The 20,064-nt window shown below is 32.3% G+C and overlaps 2 protein-coding genes across 2 annotated transcripts in view; both read left to right on the top strand.

Annotated features, from left to right (window-relative positions):
* Positions 1-20,064, top strand: part of LOC145323956 (uncharacterized) — a 342,132-nt gene that overhangs the window by 299,124 nt on the left and 22,944 nt on the right. The window lies entirely within an intron of this gene.
* LOC145323955 (uncharacterized) lies at positions 8,465-18,804 on the top strand. The gene is made up of 8 exons (XM_080166570.1): positions 8,465-8,532; positions 9,336-10,355; positions 13,773-13,981; positions 14,672-14,788; positions 14,948-15,204; positions 15,373-15,554; positions 15,867-15,917; positions 17,481-18,804. Exons 2-8 carry the CDS (start codon positions 9,353-9,355, stop codon positions 17,930-17,932), a joined length of 2,271 nt encoding a protein of 756 aa, XP_080022696.1. The 5' UTR covers positions 8,465-8,532; positions 9,336-9,352; the 3' UTR covers positions 17,933-18,804.

Genomic DNA, 20,064 nt, shown 5'->3' with positions numbered 1-20,064 from the left:
AATTTTAATCTATTAAAAATAAGAGAGTTTCTTTGCTCAACAAGGCACTTTGATGGAAAACATAATAAATACACGTCACATAACCAAATTAATAGAAGCTACGCAACAGAAAAAAAGTAAGTTTAAAGTAAATAAAGCAAAAATAAAAGGTTTTGCAAACTCACTTCCAATTTTTGGAAAACTTTCATGGCCATTTCTGCAGGGATTTATGTACATCCCCAATGATGACACATAAATTTACCCCTTCTGTAGATTAGATTTAGTGGTTGAAAACGTTTGAACACTCAACTTAATAAATTAACCAATCAAAATTCAGTAAAAGTCCCAAAAGTTGTTAAGCAAACGAATAAGAAAACACTATTATAAACTATGGGGACTAGTGTAATTAATAGCCCATTGTCCCCTCTCTCTCTGCATTTCTGAGTTTATTCAATGTACTGAAGCGTGGCTCAACACGTAGCGCATTCGCTCGTCGTCGGGAAGGTGATAGGTACGAATCTCGGTCCGACACCGCGTCATAACTAAAGACGTTAAAAATGGTTCCTACTGCTGCTATGTCAGGTGCGCGACATAAATAGTTAGAGTAGGGGGGATGCCTTGGCCCAAAACAGGCGCAACTCACTACCATGCACAGTTAGGACTTCTCAGACAAAGGTCGTGCAATCAAAGGGTTGGTTGTCTGATGGCAAATGGACGCTTTACACCGCAATCATAGGGCTTAGGGCTGACATCCCTATCCCATATCCATAAGCCACATTGTTACAGAAACACTGACGAATTGTCAGCGGCCTATGCTCCCCCCTGTGGAGTGAAAAGGGCTTGTTACTGTTACTGAAGCGTGTATATATTTTCAGTAATTTAAACTATGTTAATCGTAAACTGTTATCCACGAACAATATTGTTATTGTACAGGGATCTAAAGGGATAAGGCAAGAGCAGATAAATGTACAACTCCAATGATGAAACACAAAATTACACCTTCTGTAGATTACACTTGGTGGTTGAAACCATTTGACACTCAACGTAATAAACCATTTAACCAAAATTTGAAAATGTCCCAAAAGTTGTTAGGCCAACGAATAATAAAACGTTATTATAAAACTTTGGGGACTAGTGTAATAAACAGCCCAATGTCTCCTCCCTCCCTGGTTCTTGTTACGTTATATCTTTCTGAAGGGAAATAAATAACTTTATTATTATTATTTGGTTGACTGAAGCTTGTAGACTAAACCTAATTCTGGACAATAAAGTAGGACAACACACAGATTCAGGGCTAACAAGGATAAGTAAATTGACAAAAAAGGAATATCGTTTTTACAAATTTTCTATATCATTACATTTTCCATAAAATATTAAACATTTATTTATCGTATTATATTACAAACAGCTTTCAGCGGATATCAAAATGAAAAATTAAAAAAAGATTTTAAAAATAGTTCTGTTAGCCCTAGGTCCCTGGCTAAGAAAATGGTTTTAATTTTATGATTTTTATTTTAATATTCGTGAAAATTGTCTGTAATACAATACTATACATAATTTTTCAGTTTGTCTGACAACTGGTTCTAATCCAGCGGATATAAATCAGTTTCGAAGCAATACTGGAATAAAAAATCCTTTAATCATATATAAAATTTTAAATCTAAATTAACAAATGAGTTTATTTACTTAATCAATCAGCATCTATTCTATGATTCACTTTGTCCTTCTGACCAGATGATTGGATCATCTTCACCTTTTTAACTTTGCTTTTCCTATGGGTATTGAATGAAATAGGCTTAGCTGACATTATAAGATAAATTCAAGTGATAAAAGGGATAAGACAATGGTCGATAAATTGATGTACATCCCCAATTTGGTGCACAAAATTACAACTTCTGTAGATTAAAATTTGTTGTTAAAGCTTTAGAACACTCAAAATTCACGGAAGTCCCCAAAGTCGTCAAGCCAACAAATAATAAAACCTTATTATAAAACTATGGGGACTAGTGTAATAGACAGCCCATTGTTCCACCTCTCTCTCTGGATAAATTCCCCTGAAATCTGAACATTTTTAGTTGTAGTTTAATTTTGACAATATGCCAGAATTTCAAATTTTTCAAACTCTTTTTCTTATCCCTTTCTTCATGAAGAGAGTCTCGGTATTACTTCAAAATTGTAAATATTATTTCTCATTGAAAATTCAATTGCCAAATTAATAATTAAATTAATACTAATATTTATCCTTATGATAAAGTAACAGAATGTCTCAATGTTTGTTTATTTGATTGTTTATACCGAAGGATCTCGCTAACCGCTGAACCAAAAGGATCCTCTTTCACAAGGTAGCTTCTCAAAGGTCCTGGGAAAGTTATGACTATTTTGGGGAGGGGTACCACCACCCTCCCAACATTTTTTTTTTATTTTTCTATTGAAATTTAAAATAAAGGAATGGGTTAACAAATTCAACTTCCTCCTCCTCAAGTGCTTCTAGAGGCCTCTAGGGGGCATAGCCGCTAGTATATTAATAAACCCGATGTTTGTAGATAATTGTTTTAATTGCACGGCCATTGTCTGTAAGTTCTAACTGTGTATGGTAATGAGATAGGGGATCTAAAGGGATAAGACAATGGTCGATAAAATCATGTACATCGCCAATGATATCACACAAAATTACCCCTTATGTGGATTAAGATTAGTTGTTGAAACGTTTTAACACTCAAGTTGATAAACCAATCAAAATTCAGTAATATTCCCCAAAGTTGTTGAGCCAACAAATAAGAAAACGCTACTGTAAAACTTTGGGGAATAGCGTAATAAACATCCCATTGTCCCCTCTCTCTCTCTCTCTCTCTCTCTGTAATAAAATGCTCCAGTTAACGTCTGGTAATGACGCAGTTTGGACAGCTATCACAGTTAAATCTCTAAAAGAGAGTAGAAATCAATTTGCTAGCTGACAAAAAAGGTCCCCAACAGGGGGATCCAGGTAGTTGTCTTGTTATACATCTATACTTATGCAGGGAGGAAGTTAACATTAGCTGTTTATTACACCAGTACCCAAAGTTTTATGAAAGCTTTTTCTTATACGTGGGCTCAACATTTTTAGGGATTTTCAATGAATTTTGATTGGTTGATCCATTAAGTGAATGCCATAACATTTCAACCACTAATTTTAATCTACAGAAGGGGGTAATTTTGTGTATCAGCATTGGGAATATAAATCAATTTATTGGACATTGTCTTATCCCTTTAGATCCCTGAATTACTTGGATTTATTATCAGATGCACTATGTTTCAATGGTTAGTTTTGCTAACAAAATTAATCAATGGTTTTACAAGAACACTAGAGAAAAGTCTCAATATTTCAATAGTAAACAACTTTTAGTTGCGGATTTTTGTGGAGGGGAGATTATCTTTGATTTACTTTTGGCATTTTTTAACATTAATTTGCTTGTATATAACTGGCGGCTACGCCCCTAGAGGCCTCTTCGGGGCACTTATGGAGGAGGAGAGAGTTGAATTAGATAACCCATTTTTTTATTTTAGATTAAAAAAGAAAAATTTTGTTAGTGGGTAATTTTTTTTCTGTGGGCGATTTCAAGGTTATGTTACAGCTCATACCAATAACGAAATTAATTCGGGAAAAAATCACGAAACCTATACGTGTTTTTCAGCTGTCGTTGGGGGGCAACACATCGTAAAATTTACGACCTCTCCATTTGCCCCCCAAATATTATTTTAGATTTAATTCCCTCGTTGGTTATACCTTATTCCTGGTTATGTTACCCTCCCCTAGGAGTTATAAACCTTTCCAAGATCTATGAGAAGCTACCCTGTAAAATAGAATCATATTGGTTCGGTGGTTACCTAGATCCTTTGGTACACACAGAAAGACACACAGACATACATCCTTTTACTTTTCCCAAAAAGTTAATTTCAAATGAAATTTTATTAACTTTGAAACAATACTTATGTATATGTACAAATATGCAGGGTTTTAGAAGGATAAGACAATGGCCGATAAATTGATGTACATCCTTGATACATAAATTACCCCTTCTGTAGATTAAATATAGTGCTTTTACCGTTTGAAAACTCAGCGTAAAGAAACAACCAATCAAAATTTACAGAAGTCCTCAAAGCTTTCAAGCCAACGAATAAGAAAAGGTTATTGTAAAACTTTAGGGACTAGTGTAATAAACAGCCATTGTTTCCTCTCTCTCTCTGACAAATATGACTCAAAAATAACAAAACATATTCAACGTATCCTAAAGATAAATTCACAGAGAAAGGGGACAATGGACTGTTTATTACACTTGTCCCCAAAGTTTTATACCTATTAATATTTTCTAAATCGTTGTCTTAACAACTTTGGGGACTTTTAATAAATTCAAATTGGCTGATCATTTAGTTTAGTGAATAAACGTTTAAACCATTAACTCTAATCTAAAAAAGGGATAATTTTGTGTATCATTGTTAGGGATGTACATCAATGTAATGGTCATTGTCTTATCCCTTTAGATCATCTGTATTTTTCAGGTGAATAAGATCAAGGATAAAAAGAAAATTGAAGCAGAGAAGAAAGGATCAGGAAAGAGGGTCAAGTAACTAATATAAACCTATCAATATTGAGGATCATATAAACTTTAACACCCACATTAAAGAGGGTCAAGTAACTAATATAAACCTATCAATATTGAGGATCATATAAACTTTAACACCCACATTTAAGACGTTAATATTTAAGGTCTACTAAAGTATATATAAAAAGTTGCTCATTTTGTGTGATACAAAATAGAGTTGAACAAAAATAAAAAAGGCCTTTTTTTGAGAAATTCCCTCTTGAAATATTTCAAAATATATTTATTTGAATCATGTTAAAACAAGGTATTTAAAAGTATTTAATTATATTTATTCAAAATATTTAATCATAAACTTATAAATACTCAAATATTAAAATTAATTTATTTAATTTAAAATGGGCTTGTAAAGATTATCTCACAAAGTAATTGTACCTAATAATTGTCAAATTGTTATTAAGTTATAAATGCTAGTATTTATAAAGTTATTTAATCTTAACTGAAATATATTGTTAAAATGCTTTTTATTTATTTTCAAAATGATATTTGTTTATCAATTTATTTACTATACATTGCAATATGATACAGACCTATTAACCTTGATGTAGAAAACCTTTGTCTAAATCTATTACACATGAATGTCAAACTCGTTTCAATATAGGTTCAACTGCATTTTTATTCGGGTTTTTAAGGTATAAAAATTATTCATAGCAAACATAGTAATTGTTTGACATTATCTGCCAAGATTTTTTTTATATTAATGCAGCGCTACTAATTTAAATCAATTTGTAATGTAATTCTTTGTATAATAAGGATAAAATTTGTTATCTCTGCCAAACCTTTTATGACTTTAAAAACATGGCTAAATTGTTGACGTTTGAATGCCTTATCTTTTTCTTTAGAAAACACACAACACAAATTTTAAGAAATTTAAAAAGAAATATTTTTTTCAAATAGAAAATTATAATTCATATCGTTCAAACGCCATGACTTTCCTAATTTACCGAATAAGCTGCAGCTGATAATATTCAATTCAATTGAACGTCAGCGGCTTCGAACAACCTCTAAAATGCAGTTTTTTTAGATAGTTATGTCTCAATCGCACAAACCCATTTAGCTGAGTAGCATCCAAAGAAAGCTGGGTGGCTTAAAGAACGATTTTGACTTCATCCTATTTTTCTCGATTTTAAAAATTTTTACACAACCCCCCCCCCCCCCTCCCAAACAGAACTATGACTCTGGCAGAGAACAAATATTTTAGGTTAGGTTAGGTCATAGGCTAGAGAGCCGAGCACTGCGGCTAGGCATGCAAGGGGGCCGAGCGCCGCGGCCAGAGTTCATAGTTCTCTGAGAGGGGGGGGGGGGGGGAGAATCATGTTTATAAAAACTTACACAGATTATTATTGTACATCAAATATTAATAATTAAAAAATCGCACCTTGTGTATACATATATAAATTATTAGTTGAAAAGTTTGGACACTTCTACTAGTTTATAATTCAATCAAAGTACCCAAAATTTTGAATCAACAAAAAGATGATATTTGGTACCAATGTAATGATACCCATCAAATTTAATGTTACCTCCTCCCCGTACAACTTTCAATTCGTATCAACCATTCTCTCTCTCGCTGATATAAAACCAGTTTTAGTCTTATAATTATACCTTTTGCATTCGTAGAAAACTGGATATTATATATTATATGCAATTCCTATAAATGTAAGTATCCTGTATTCAATCAGTTTCGCAACAAATTAACTTACAATTTTGATACTCTCAAGTGTTAATTTTTGTCTGTCGTACCATTCCGGTGCTTCGCTTTTATGGAAGTTGTCATCCTTGTTTTACATCTATTATGCCGTTACAATATTTCTTTATATATTTGTTTGTCTGTCTAATTTGTTAATCTTTGCTTATGTGGATGGTGTTATCCTTGTTAATTTAATGGAAAATTTTATTCACCTATGACTCTATGACATAAGCAGATATTTGGACTTGAACCTATGATTTTATACACTTTTTAAAAGCGAAGCTTTTCTATAATTAGGGTAACGGATAGCTTTTTTCGTTAATTTAGGCATGTTAGAATTGTCCTTTCGACTTCAAATTTTGCATGGTGATCCCTGTAGTAGTTAGGTACAATTTAGAAAGCGTAGCAACTCTATAATCGTTACCAGAATGTCCGTAGTCCATTTTTAACATGTTGATTTTTTCACTTTTTGAACATCAAATTGTTATATGATCTAATTAGCCGATTTATCTGATTTTTGGTATACTGATTCCTGGGACAACAAAGTAGAATATTATAAGCATAACAACTCTATAATCAAGTCCTAATGTAAGTTTGTCCTTAAACATTATCCTGCATTAAGCTATTTTTCAAAAAATTTACTTACAATTTTTCTTCGACTCTTATACTATATTTTGATTATTCAGTTCTGACACCATACAAGTGTTAATGTCCTTTTGTCCAACCGTTTTAGAGCTTCGCTTTTATGGATGTTGTCATCCTTGTTAAGATATAATATAAGTCACGTTGTTTTTTGTTTGTTCTTTATATGACCTATAATAAAAATTTATGTATTTCAAATTATCCTCTTATAAAACTAACAGGATCTTTGACTTTCTGTTTGTGCAGTGTTTACTAAAGGATGTCACTAACCGCTGAACCGATATGGTTCTCCTTTACAAGAAAGCTTCTCATAGGTCCAGGGAAGGTTTATGATAATTTGAGGAGGGGGAACCACCACCCTCTGAAGAGAAATCGCCCCTAGAAAAAAATCAATCACCCACCTTAAAATTATAATTATATTGCTTTTTCAAACTAAAATTAAAAATGGTCAACTCCCCCGCCCCTCCCCTTTTCTTTATGAATATAAAATAAAAAGTTGGGTCGTCGAAATTAACCCCTTCCCTGAAGTGCCCCTAGAGGCCTAGTAATTATATACACTAATTAACGATAATAAATAATGAAATACATAAGTCACGTTGATTTTTTTTTTTTTTTTAATGTGACCTATGATAAAAATATATAATCTCTCTGTTTATGTTTTTGACTTGAAAATAGAGGTGGTGACAATCCCCCCCCCCCCTCATACCTGGAGTGCTTATTGGGAAATTGCCGCTTGTTAATCTAAATTTAACAGGATGACTCTCTGTTCTGGTACTGACTGTAGTATAAGATCTCGCAAAATGCCATACCCACATGGTTCCCCTTTACAGTGAAACTTCTTATAAATCTATGAAATAGTTATAATATTTTAGATTAGTATTTAAATAGAGGGAGCTTATTCTGTTAGCCACCCCTTTTATGACTCCAACTAAATCTAAAACACCTTTACACCCCCATTGAAAAAATAACTCTGCACGCCTCCATCCAACATTATATAATTGTTAAAATTAAGAGATATTTCCAAGGAATATAAATTTTTCTTATCTTCCTCGAATTAAAATTTATACTTTTATAGTTTAGTTGTTAGGTAAACACATTCAAATATTATCATCAGCCGTAGTTATTTTAAAAAGCGAAGCTTTTCTATAATTAGGGTAGGTCCGTACGTCCATCCGTCGGTACGTCCGTGACAGATAGCTTCTTTCGTTAATGTAGACATGTTAGAATTGTCCTATCGATTTCATACTTTGCATGGTTATTTCTTAGTAGTTAGGTACAATTTATAAATCGTAGCAACTCTATAATCATTACATCTATTTAAAACATGTTATCATCAGCAGATAACATTGTATCAATTATAAGATTTTTAAGGTAGTTAGGAGAATCAAACTAGTCTCTACAGGTAGAAGTTAGTCATTGTGCTTTGCTTGCTTGGGTAGTGATATCCTTGTTTTCTATGGATTTTTAAAAAAGCTCTGTTTCATTCAAATGAAGACCTGATGATATATAAATTTCAGATATTCTATTCAAAAATGTATAGAAAGTGCTAATTAGATTTTGAATTCTACTCACAAAACAAGCCAGGTATTATCATCTATAATAAAAAAGTAGAATAATGTCTGTCACTCTGTTCCTTAAGATCTCGGTAATCACTGAACCAATTGGATTGTACTCTTCAGAGAATATACCTACCAGTCCTGTGGTGGTTTTAGGCTACTTTTTTTTAGGTAGACAGCTAAATTTTTCAATATTACCTCTTGGGGCAAAGCCCCAAGTGGCTAAGGGCATAGCCACTGGTTTGTTTTACAGTGTGTATTTATAACTCAATATAATTTAACCCAATTACCATAGACAGATTTTAATCATAAGTATTTTATTCTTCATTGGCTTGCTATATTTTATATAGTAAAAAGTTTCACAGTTTTCAACCATTTATACCTCAAAATCCTATTTTTCCATAGTATATTTAAATGGAGTTTAATGAAAAGGTGTAGTTTTTTGTAAAAATGTAATCAGTTCCTAGCATTTTAACTATATGTCCAAAATAAGCTTATAATTATGAAATTTCTATTATGCATACTTTTTTACTGTATCACTTTTTTGTTAATGAAGCTGAAAGCTTCTAATTTGTGTAATAATAGGGTCTACTTGTGGCAGTCTTTCAGTAGTTATGGCAGTGAATTTCTATTTGTGTTAAAAACACACTGTACCTAATTAATGAAAGATATTTAAGTCCCTGCATTGGGGAGGCCTATACCCAACAGAAAATGAATACATGCAAAATAATATTAAAGTTGAAGAGTATGAAAATTGCTTTTAAAATAATATGGCTTAGGGTGAAAATACAACTATAGGAAACTATGGTAAATAATTTCTTATGTTTTTAGGAAACAGAACTAGAACTATGGCTTACAGTCAATCTACAAATACAGACAGCCTTTCTGATATTGCAGAACAGATAAATCAAATACTTAACGATGGTCCCAAAGAGCAACTAGATATCAGAGTAAGGCCGGCAACTGAGACCTATTTTGAAAAAGACTGGGATAATTACCCCATGAAAACTTCACCAAGAGGACTTGCAGTAATTTTTAATTACGACATAATACCAAACCATGAACGTAGAGAGGGTAGTAGGGAAGATGTCAAAAATCTAAAAGAACTTTGCATACAATTAGGGTTTGAAGTTAACACCCACATTGATCGCACTAAACAAGAAACTTTATATGAATTAGATTCCATAAGAAAAAATCCATTGATGAAAACTACAGATATGCTCATGGTGTTCATCATGTCACATGGGAAAGAGAGCTCAATAATATGTTCTGATGGACAGACGTTGGAAACTGAAAAAATCTTAAGAAAGTTTACCTGTGTAGAGCTTAAAGGAAAGCCCAAGTTTTTTGCTTTCCAGGCATGTAGAGGAGAGGATGAAGAAGTTGGTATATCAAATAAGATCATGGTAGATTCATCATCAGCTCAATATGATTCAATATGGCAGGACATGTACATAGTGTATAGTGCAATACCTGGCTATGTGTCGTATAGAACTAGAAGTGGGAGTTGGTTCATACAATCTTTAGTCAGAGTATTCATGAACAAAGCCAGGAAATGTCATCTAAAAACTTTGGTCAGAGATGTGGGCACTGTTATGAACTGTCTAAGTAAAGATCAAAACAAACAAATGATAGAAATTAGTGACCGAGGATTCACAAAAAATCTTTATTTTAATCCTGGCCTTAAGATGAACATAAGTAACCTAAGCTTGAAGAATATGGAGAAGAATGTAAATGACCCTGGCATGAAGAAGCATAACATTAATCCAGGCCTCACCTTTACTGACCATGAGATAGAGAGAAGGATCCAAACACTTAGCTTGTCTAAATCTGATGACATATTGGAAAAAGGTAGCTTGCTTTGCAATTAATAATGTGTGGTGTCCCATTTAATCATATTTTGTTTTGACACTACAAAGTGTCACGGTAAATTAAAAAATGAATTGCCAGCCTACTACAGTTAGGGAGTTGAATCCATTTTTATAGAGGCAGAAATATAATCTATGATTACAGTTTGACCCTCTAAAAAATGTAATATACGATTTCACTTTCCCCTCTCTTGGTGATGATATCATCAATGCCGATACAATTTTTGAAATGTACCATTCCACTTTCAAGAGAGGCAAAACTGGAATGGTGGTTTACACTTTTAACATCGACATAATTAAAATCATTCATACTATTTTTTAAATTATGTTAATCATAGGAATGTATAAAATAATATTTATAATTAAAATTTTTAATGTAAAATAAAAACAATGACTGGAATATACCATTACTATTATGTCGATTTAAAAAAGGAATTCAATGTTTAAGAATATGCTGATATGTAAACATAAATGTACTATTCCAGTTTTGCAACTATTGAAAGTGTAATGGTACATTTTAAAAACAGTGGCGTGCGAAGCACTTTGTCTAGGGGGGGGCATTTTGAAGATTTTGTAAAATTTTGCCCCCCCCTAAATCAAAGTGCCCCGGGGGGGCACTTTGCTTTAGGGGGGGGCATTTTGATTATATATACTAATTTTAAATAAGGGCGTTTTAAGGGGTGGGATTATTTGATTATGGGCCTTCTAGTTCTTATCCCTTCTTCCCCATCCCTTCCCCCATCCCTTCCCCCATCCCTTTTTCCCATTTATATCCCACATCTTTCCCCCCCCCCATCTCTTCTCCTTCATCCCTTCTCCCCCATCCCTTCTCCCCACCCTGCAATGACCGAAGGGAAGGGAGCTAGAAAGCATCTTTAAAAAAAAAGTACAGAAGATAATTAACCTCCCCCCCCCCCCACCACAAAACATTTTTTATGGGTGGAAGGGGATGTTATAAAATCTCAGCAGGAAGGATGAATAACCTCATTAAAAAAAAATTGGGGGGGAGGGAGATAAAAACACTCATTTTGGAAATAATTTACCAAAAATTAACCTAATATGTAAAACTGATTTTAAATATTTATTTATTGTATGACAACAAGGATGACAACATCTTTAAGTAGCAAAGCACAAAAAATCATGAATAAGAATACAGACAAGTAAATTTAAAGAGCATCTGTTGAAATAAATATATATTTTAGGTAGAAAAAGTCACAAATCCTTTTTCGTGTATGTTGTGTGATGACAGTCAAAGTAAATTACCTACTGGATGCTCATATCAGCGAGAAATTTTATTTTTTTCAATATTTTAATCCACAAAAAAATTACTTGTCCTTTCATCTACAGATATAAAAATCTCTTAGAAATATAGGGTATAGTCTCTTTTGTGGCAACGCCTCTTAAGGGGCATTTCGTCGTATTTTCATAGTAGCTATTAAAAGGTTATTCTAGGTTAAGTTAGGTCAGGTGATTTCCCTGCAGGGTTAGGCAATTGGCCCCGCAGGAGCTATAAATAGGTGAAAAGCTACTGTGAAAATACGACGAAATGCACCTTAAGAGGCAATGTCACAAAAGGGACTATACCTGAAATTTAAAAGATACAAAAATAGCCAAAAACGTCCTGAAAAGCAGTCCAACCTCCATTAATTTTTAATAGTTAATTATACTCCATAATGATGGGAATGTTAACATTAAGTTTTAGCCTTCTATCTTTAATTGCAGTTGAAAAAATCACATTTCCCCCTTAGCATTACGTACTGACAGCCATAGTGAATTATAGAGAAGCTAAAAAGTTATATCAACATATCCTACCCTCTTTAAATGGCACTTTAAAACTCTGTTAATTTTTGATTAAGTGGTGTTTCTAAGGATTTATAAGGGCGGTGCGTGAAGCGCACCTAAAATATTTACTCCCCCTTTGAACTAAAATCAATTAAAGACAACAAGAGTGGCGTATTTGATCAGGTTAGGAATATAGAGTGTAGTTAGTTTTAATGGTTTTTAATGAAAATTGCCATAAAAAAACATGTCTTTTTGTAAGGGTATGTACACAAAAAAAATGATAAACTTATCCTGAAAATAAAATGACATCATATATAGTTATTCATTTAGACAGACATACAGTGTTGAGAAAAGGGCTTAGATAAATATCTATAAAATAACTTTTTGATTAAATATTTTTTGTTTATACATGTTTTTAAAGAAATAAAAACACAATATACAATGCAATGTGATAAAAAGCAGAAACCGTTTGGAAGGGCGCGAAGCGCAAATTTTTTTCTTCAAATATGCAGGGAGGGAGGGGTTTTTGGGCTATTTATTACACTAGTCCCCAATATTTCATATAAAATTTTCTTATTCGTTGGCTCAACAACTTTGGGGACTTTAATGGAATTTTGATTGGTTGGTTAATTAAGTCGAGTTTCCATGCATTTCATCCACTAATTGTAATCTAAATAAGGGTTTGTGTAAGGGTATCATCATTGGGGATGTACAAAATTTCTTTGGTAAAAAGTTTATATTATACAAAATAAAAAACTTCCTATTACCTGGTTTGTTATGTTCAGTGAAAAAAAGATTATAACCTAATTTCTACACTAATTAAAAAAATTGGTAAGGTTAAATGAATAGTAACTGTCTGTTTGGAGTATTTCTTGATCTTTTTTTTGAAACTGGGATAGTTTTGCTTTTTGTAGGGTAGGGGGCAAAAAGGGGCATTTTTATTGACCAGGGGGGGGCAAAATGGGGCATTTTTCAACATTTAGGGGGGGGCAGGGGGGGCGGTGGCTAGGGGGGGGCAGGGGGGGGGGCGTTTTGGTCGCTAGGGGGGGGGGCGATTGCCCCAAATGCCCCCTTCGGTTCGCACGCCACTGTTTAAAAACTATATCAGCGTTGGTGATACCATTACCAAGAGAAGGGAAAGTGGAATTGTAGATTACGTTTTTTAGAGGGTCAAAACCGTAATCAGAGATTATATTTCTGCTTCTATAAAAATGGATTCAACTCCTTAACTGTACTACTGACTGTTTTATGAAATTATATTGAAATATACGCAAAATAAAGAGAAAAAATCTACATTGTATTACTTAAAAGTTACCAGTTTAGTTTCAATACTCACCAATATATATGACTGGTTTTATATGGCAATAAAAAAAAAACAATCAGTCAGGAATATTTGGTGTAATATACATGAATGACATTTAAAATTTAAATAAAATTTTAGGTCTTTTGATCTCCTATGTATGTATACCAAAATCCTGGACTATTGTAGATATTTTGTTGGCTTACAAGGCCAGTTCTATGATCTTAAGAAGAAAGTCTGTGCGTTCTGATCAACAGCTGCTAGCTATCAAATTTACTAAGGCATGTTGTATTTCTTATTCATGTATAATTATTTCAGTGGCTAAAATAGAACTGCCTGGTCTTGATGGAAGAGATAAGAGCACCAGGCTTTGGTCGATTGCCCTCAGACCTTCATTGGCCCAGAAAATTGAAAAGAGTGGAGGCATGCTCACATTTCTGGACAATAATCCTGGACCAAACCCGAAACTTGTACTAGATAGTTGCTATATGCAAGCTGGGTTAATTATGCTCAAAGAGAATTACAAGGTAAATAGATATTGTACAGGCAGAATTGTAATAACTAAATAGGGCGAGAGTAACCCCCATTGACCCCATGATGTAATTTCAAAGGTTCTAAGATTAGCAACACTTGCATTTATTTAAACTGAGTTTTTTCACATTTTGTATTGCTAGCTTCGGTATAAATTTGAATATAATGAGTAAATTGCTTTTTCTTTGTAAATATTAATGTATTGTATTTACTTTGAAAACATTGCACATTTTTTAGACAAATTTTCCATCTAGAGAACACAGGGGCATCATTTAATGTAATACTTTAATGCCCACTATATGATGCCCACCTGACAAACAACCCTTTGATTGCATATGTTTTGTCTAAAAGTCCCAAATGTTTATGGGCCAAGGCATGCCGGTACTCTCACTAGTATAACATGCCAGATATAGCAGCATTAGGTACAATTAAGTTTTTACGTCTATAGTATACATCTTCATTTATATTTATATAAGTATTAAAAAAATCTATAAATATCTAAGTAACATACTAGGTTTTTAGAGTCAACTTATATATGAGGGCTGAATCTCTTAAGCATTATGTGTAGATAATTATAGATAACATATCTGAAAGCTAGACAAAAGTATTATTTTACTCAATTTATTTTTGTCAAGAAATATTATTATCATACATTTATTTAATCAAGTATATGAATATTTTTTAAGGGATCAGAACAGAATTACCAGAGTTTCTTAAACTTTATGAAAGATGATAGAGATTCTTTTACTGCTTATGCAGCTGCAAGATTCATGGATTTGAAAACAAAACATGACAAAGCACAGGTGTGATTTATTAGTAATTTTTGTGTTATTTTTAATAACAAGAAATAAATTTGTATTAAGAAATAATAAAGACAGTAATATATTTCTCATTTAGTCTGCTCTGGTTTATATTCTGGGAAATATTTTACACTATAACTAATATAATTTTTCTTTATTTAGTCTGCTCTGAATACAACTTTGAGATTTGTCCAACAATTATGGCCTTACTCTAACATAAAGTGGACTTTGGAGAAAGCAGATGGATTGTTATCACAATCTGATAAGTTACCTTTATGGGCTTCTAAGTTCCATCGTGGTCTATCAGACTTTGATGACAAAAATTCTGATTTCAAAGAATATCAGATTAAAGAATTCCTGAGAAACGTTTACAGCAAGAAATGTGACAACTCATTAGAACCACTCCATCTTTCGCATAGGTAAGATTAGTAAATACAAATTTCCATGAAATACAGATTAGATAGATTATTTTTGAATAAAATATGTACAATAAAAATACTGGGAAAATAAGTTGGATATTTTATATACCAAACAATGATAATACTCAGAATAATATCATTCTATGGTATCAAATTTAATTTTTTAAGGTTCCTGATCTATGTGAGAGCGCTCTACTGTCTCCTGAAGCTGACCTACCTGGCACATGTTCCTGAGAAATTCCTGGAGGAGCTACCTGGCTTTAATCCTGTTGAAGAGGCCCTTGATGAAATAGAAGCCACAGAGTTGTGTGTGAGGAAATTTACTGATGTTTGCAATTCATTACTCTCAGGTAAGAATCATCTTAGGATTAATAATCCTTTTTAGATCATGTTTAAGGCTTTTAAGATGAGTACCTAAATGTTAGAATATAAATTAGTGTTAAAAAGTACTTGTTCTTGGCAGATTTTTTTTATTTATCTTGACAAAATTGCTTCTATTTACAATTTACTGTTTCAGACTGTATAGGACTATTTTGATGTGTATTGCTTGAAACTCATTAAATTAAATTATCTCTTTAAATTAAGGTTTAATTTCAATTTTAAGCTACATTTGCTTTGGGCTTTCTTTACAAATTTTTAACTTATAGAAATAAATGTTATAGGATTTTTTGAAGCTGCTTTGACTGCCAAGCCTGAATGGAGAGCTCATCTATGTAAGTATCATTAGACATCCTATTTTATAAAGTAGTAAGCATTTTTTGTCTGTCCCAAAGGATCTTGCTAACTGCTGAACCGGTAAGGTTCTCCTTTACAGTGAAGCTTCCTATAGGTCCTGGGAAGGTTTTAAACTATTTTTGGGGAGGGTGTCTTCACTCCCCTCCCTCCCCCTCAAAAATATTTTTTTTACTCTTTTGAAACTCAAATTTAAAATGGGATGACTTCCCCCCTCTTACCTTAAGTACCCTAGAGGCTTCTAGGGGGCGTAGCCGCTAGTTTGTATATATAGAAATTCATTTTCTAATCACCTTTAGATGACGAAGCCCAATCTGTCCCACTTTCAGGAAGACGATTCCCTTTTCTCCCATCTCTTTTGAAGAGATTTTCTTCACCCCCCCCCTTCCCTTTTTCTTTTCCCTTTATATGACGTCACTAGCGGCTTCGCCATAGGACCAATAGAACCAATAGGTATAAATCCTGAAGAGTAGAATCAGATCGGTTCAGTGGTTACCGAGATCTTAAGGGACAGACGGACAGACAGACAGACAGACATCATTCTACTTTGTATTATGGATATAGGAATCGTCTTCCTTACAGTGGGACAGATTGGGCTTCGTCCCTTTAGATGTATACAAATTGACAAAAAACGTCCTGTTATAAAAAACATCTGAGATTTGTGGCTTAATTTCGCAGCTTTTTAAAAGAAAAAAAATTAAAACTGGAGATCGGCATATTTTTGTCTATATCTGTTATGATCTAAATTCAGCAAGATCTCATAAACAGCTGGACCATTATTCATCTGCTGAAGACATAAATTACCACACCTCTAAGAAAATTCACTAAATGACCAGAAAAATAAATTATGCCTTCAGTGTTTCTTGAAAACTTACAAATTAAAATGTAAGAAAAAGTGCATATTGACTAGAAATTATCATTTATTAAACAAGGATGACAACATCAATAAAAGCAAAGCTCTAAAACAGTAGGACAAACGTACATTAACACTTGTATAGTGTCAGAACTGAAATATCAGATTGTAAATAAATAAGAGTCACAGCAAAATTGTGAGTAAATTTGTTGAAAAACTTCTTGATACAGGATAATGTTTATGGACATACTTACATTTTTAGGACTTGATTATAGAGTTGCTTTGCTTACAATATTGTACTTTTTTGTCTAAGGAATCAGTATACCATAAATCAGAACTATCAGATAATTAGATCACATAAAAATTTGTTGTTAAAAAAGTAAAAAATCAACATGTTTAAAATGAACATACAGACATCCTGGTAATGATTATACAGTTGCTACGCTTTCAAAATTGTACCTATCTACTACAGGAATCACCATGAAAAGTTTGAAATTAATAGGACAATTCTAACATGCCTAAACAAACGAAAAAAGCTATCCGTCTCGGACGTTCAGACTGACTATAATTATAGAAAAGCTTTGCTTTTAAAAACACTAAACAATATAAATATTAGACATTATACTTACTGTAGTGACTGACTGATGAAAATAAATGAATTATATAAAAGCTAATGAACAAATTAATCTAGGTTATGTCCCTGATTTTGCTGACATACCAAGAACTGATCAGAACTTTGTTAAAGATGAATCTCCTACAGTATTGATATATGGTGGGTCATACAAAAATAAGAAGAATATCAAGGTGTATCAAACACAGGAAATACCAGGGTTCACAAGATTATATGATACTAATATAAAGGAAGAGGAAATTTGTAGATATGAAGATAACAAACTCCAGGATGGAGGTTACAGAATGAGATTTAATGATGGAGACAGTTGCTTTGGGCAACAAACATTTTCCAAAAGTTTAGATGATGGGGAGGAGAATAGGGTATATCGTTTAATCAAATGTGCTCGTGGGAATATTGAGTATGATGAACAGATTTTGGTAAATGGTCAGGATGAAGACTGGAGAATACTCACTGAATATAAATTTAATCCTGACAAACTTGAGTGGAACAAAAAATTATTTGTAAATTGATTATTATTTGATATATTGATTCATTATCACTAAGCCTCACTAAGAAAGGTTTTTCTATATTGATTGTCCATAATAGGTAGCTAAGATCATTAGTTTAAGAATGATAGAATAGCACTAATGAATTTAAAATATGTAAAAATGATTCCTATTTTGGTTATCAGCGGCTTCGCCCCTAGAGGCCGCTTGTTGGCACTTAAATATATCTTTCAAAATATCTAATTTGAGAAATAGTTATTTATTGCATTGTATTATAGACAGTTTTCCGCGGACATTAAAATAATAATTTATAAAATTAAAACCAGTTTTATAAGTTCGGGCCCTCCTCAGGGCTAACAAAACTGGTAATAATTTCATGATTTTCATTTTAATATTCATGTTAAGTTGTCTGTAATACAATGCTATATAGGATTTTTCAGTATGGCTTAGAAACGGTTCTAATCCAGCGGATATGAATAGGTTTTGAAGCCATACTGGAATAATACTTATTTTATCTTTAGAACAAATGAATGCTTTCAAATGAATTGATAATTATCAAATAATAAATACATTTACAAAAACATATTTTCCATTTAAGATCAGATTTAGGATAATATAATACAAAATTAATTTTGTATTATATTATTTTCTAAAAGTTTTATATTAAATGTATATTTAGAAGTAGTCCATTCTTTAACCAAAACCAACCCACCCAAATCCCTCCCCCCCCCCCCTTCTAAAAAACTGATATTCAATTACTTTTTTTATTTTCTATCTAAATTCCCATATATCATATTCTTTATATGTTTAATTTCTATTTTCAAAATTGTAACTTAATTTGGAGCCCCTATTCCCCTTATATTGTACTTATTTTAATATTAGTTTGATTGATGTTTTTATAATGATCATTTAAGTTTTAATGATTTTTATTTGATTATATAATATTGTATTTGATTTTCATGTAATTTTGATATAATATATTTTTAAAAAGCTCTGATTTATATTTTCTGCAATTTTCAATTATAGCTTCTCTATAACTTATTTTGTCCTTCAAATTAAACTTTTTGCAAGTTTGCAGATAAGGTTTTAGAATAGTTATTTATCACATAGTATTAAATTACTCGGGGCTAACAAAACTGGTTTTAATCTTATAATTTTTATTTTTATTTGCATAAAACTTTGGGTACCTAATTGTTTAAGTTTTAAAAAATGTTTTAAAAATAGAAGTGTTTTAACCTACAGAAGGGATAATTTTGTCTATCATAATATAGGTGTTTTCATACATATATAGACAAGTAGATAGATAGATAAAAAGATAGAAAGGTTTTTTTAAAAATAAGAATGACAACATTAATAAAGGCGAAGCTCTTAAATCTGAAGGCAGGGCAAACGAAAAATAACTTTTGTACAGTGTCAGAAGCAAATATAGTTTGTAAGTTTAAACAAATTTGTTGCAAATATTCTGTAAACGTTTTCAAAGTCTACCGTAATAGACGCAACCATCAGATACAACGGACGGCCGTAACTCAGTTACAAGTGTAGAGAAGCTTCGCTTCTATTCCAAGTAACACTGCGGTTTTATTTACAAGTTTATTGATACACAGTTTTAACAGTTTTCTACAGAATTAGGATAGGTTAAATGCGATGATAATAGGTAATATAAAGGCAATATTTACATAATTAGGGTGGGTTCAGTACGATATTAATGGATTCCTTACCTTTATATAATTTGGTGGAAGGAATCAATAGCACAATGGATCAACAAAATTAAAATCATGGTTAATCTAAATAGAAATACAAATTTATAATCATATACTTACAAGCAAGTACATTATAATTAGAAGGAGCGCAGCCATTTTTAATATAGGTATGTCCGCTACATAAAGAAGCACGGTCTTTCTGGTAACAATTATTGAGTTGCTACGCTTCCTAAATCGTACCAAATTGTTATATGAATAAACACAAGACGTTTCTTTATTACTAACTAGTGGATACGCTACCTAGAGGCCTCTAGGGGCACTTGAGGTGGGGAGAGTCAAATTAGATAACCCAATATATTATTTTAGATATTAAAAGAAACAAGGATGACAACATCCATAAAAGCGAAGCTCTGAAACGATATGACAGACAAACATTAACTTTTGTTGAGTGTCAGA

This window comes from Acartia tonsa, chromosome 7 (genome assembly GCF_053477335.1).
Source record: "Acartia tonsa isolate MP-2025a chromosome 7, ASM5347733v1, whole genome shotgun sequence".
Classification (NCBI taxonomy): Eukaryota; Metazoa; Arthropoda; class Copepoda; order Calanoida; family Acartiidae; genus Acartia; species Acartia tonsa.
This window is presented reverse-complemented; position numbering and strand designations above follow the sequence as displayed.

Excerpts from the sequence above, each read along its gene's own strand:
- LOC145323955 (XM_080166570.1), top strand. The coding sequence starts at position 9,353 with ATGGCTTACAGTCAATCTACAAATACAGACAGCCTTTCTGATATTGCA. Across the intron at positions 13,982-14,671 it reads TGCTCAAAGAGAATTACAAG|GGATCAGAACAGAATTACCA; the intron begins GTAAATAGATAT and ends ATATTTTTTAAG. Across the intron at positions 15,205-15,372 it reads CCACTCCATCTTTCGCATAG|GTTCCTGATCTATGTGAGAG; the intron begins GTAAGATTAGTA and ends TAATTTTTTAAG.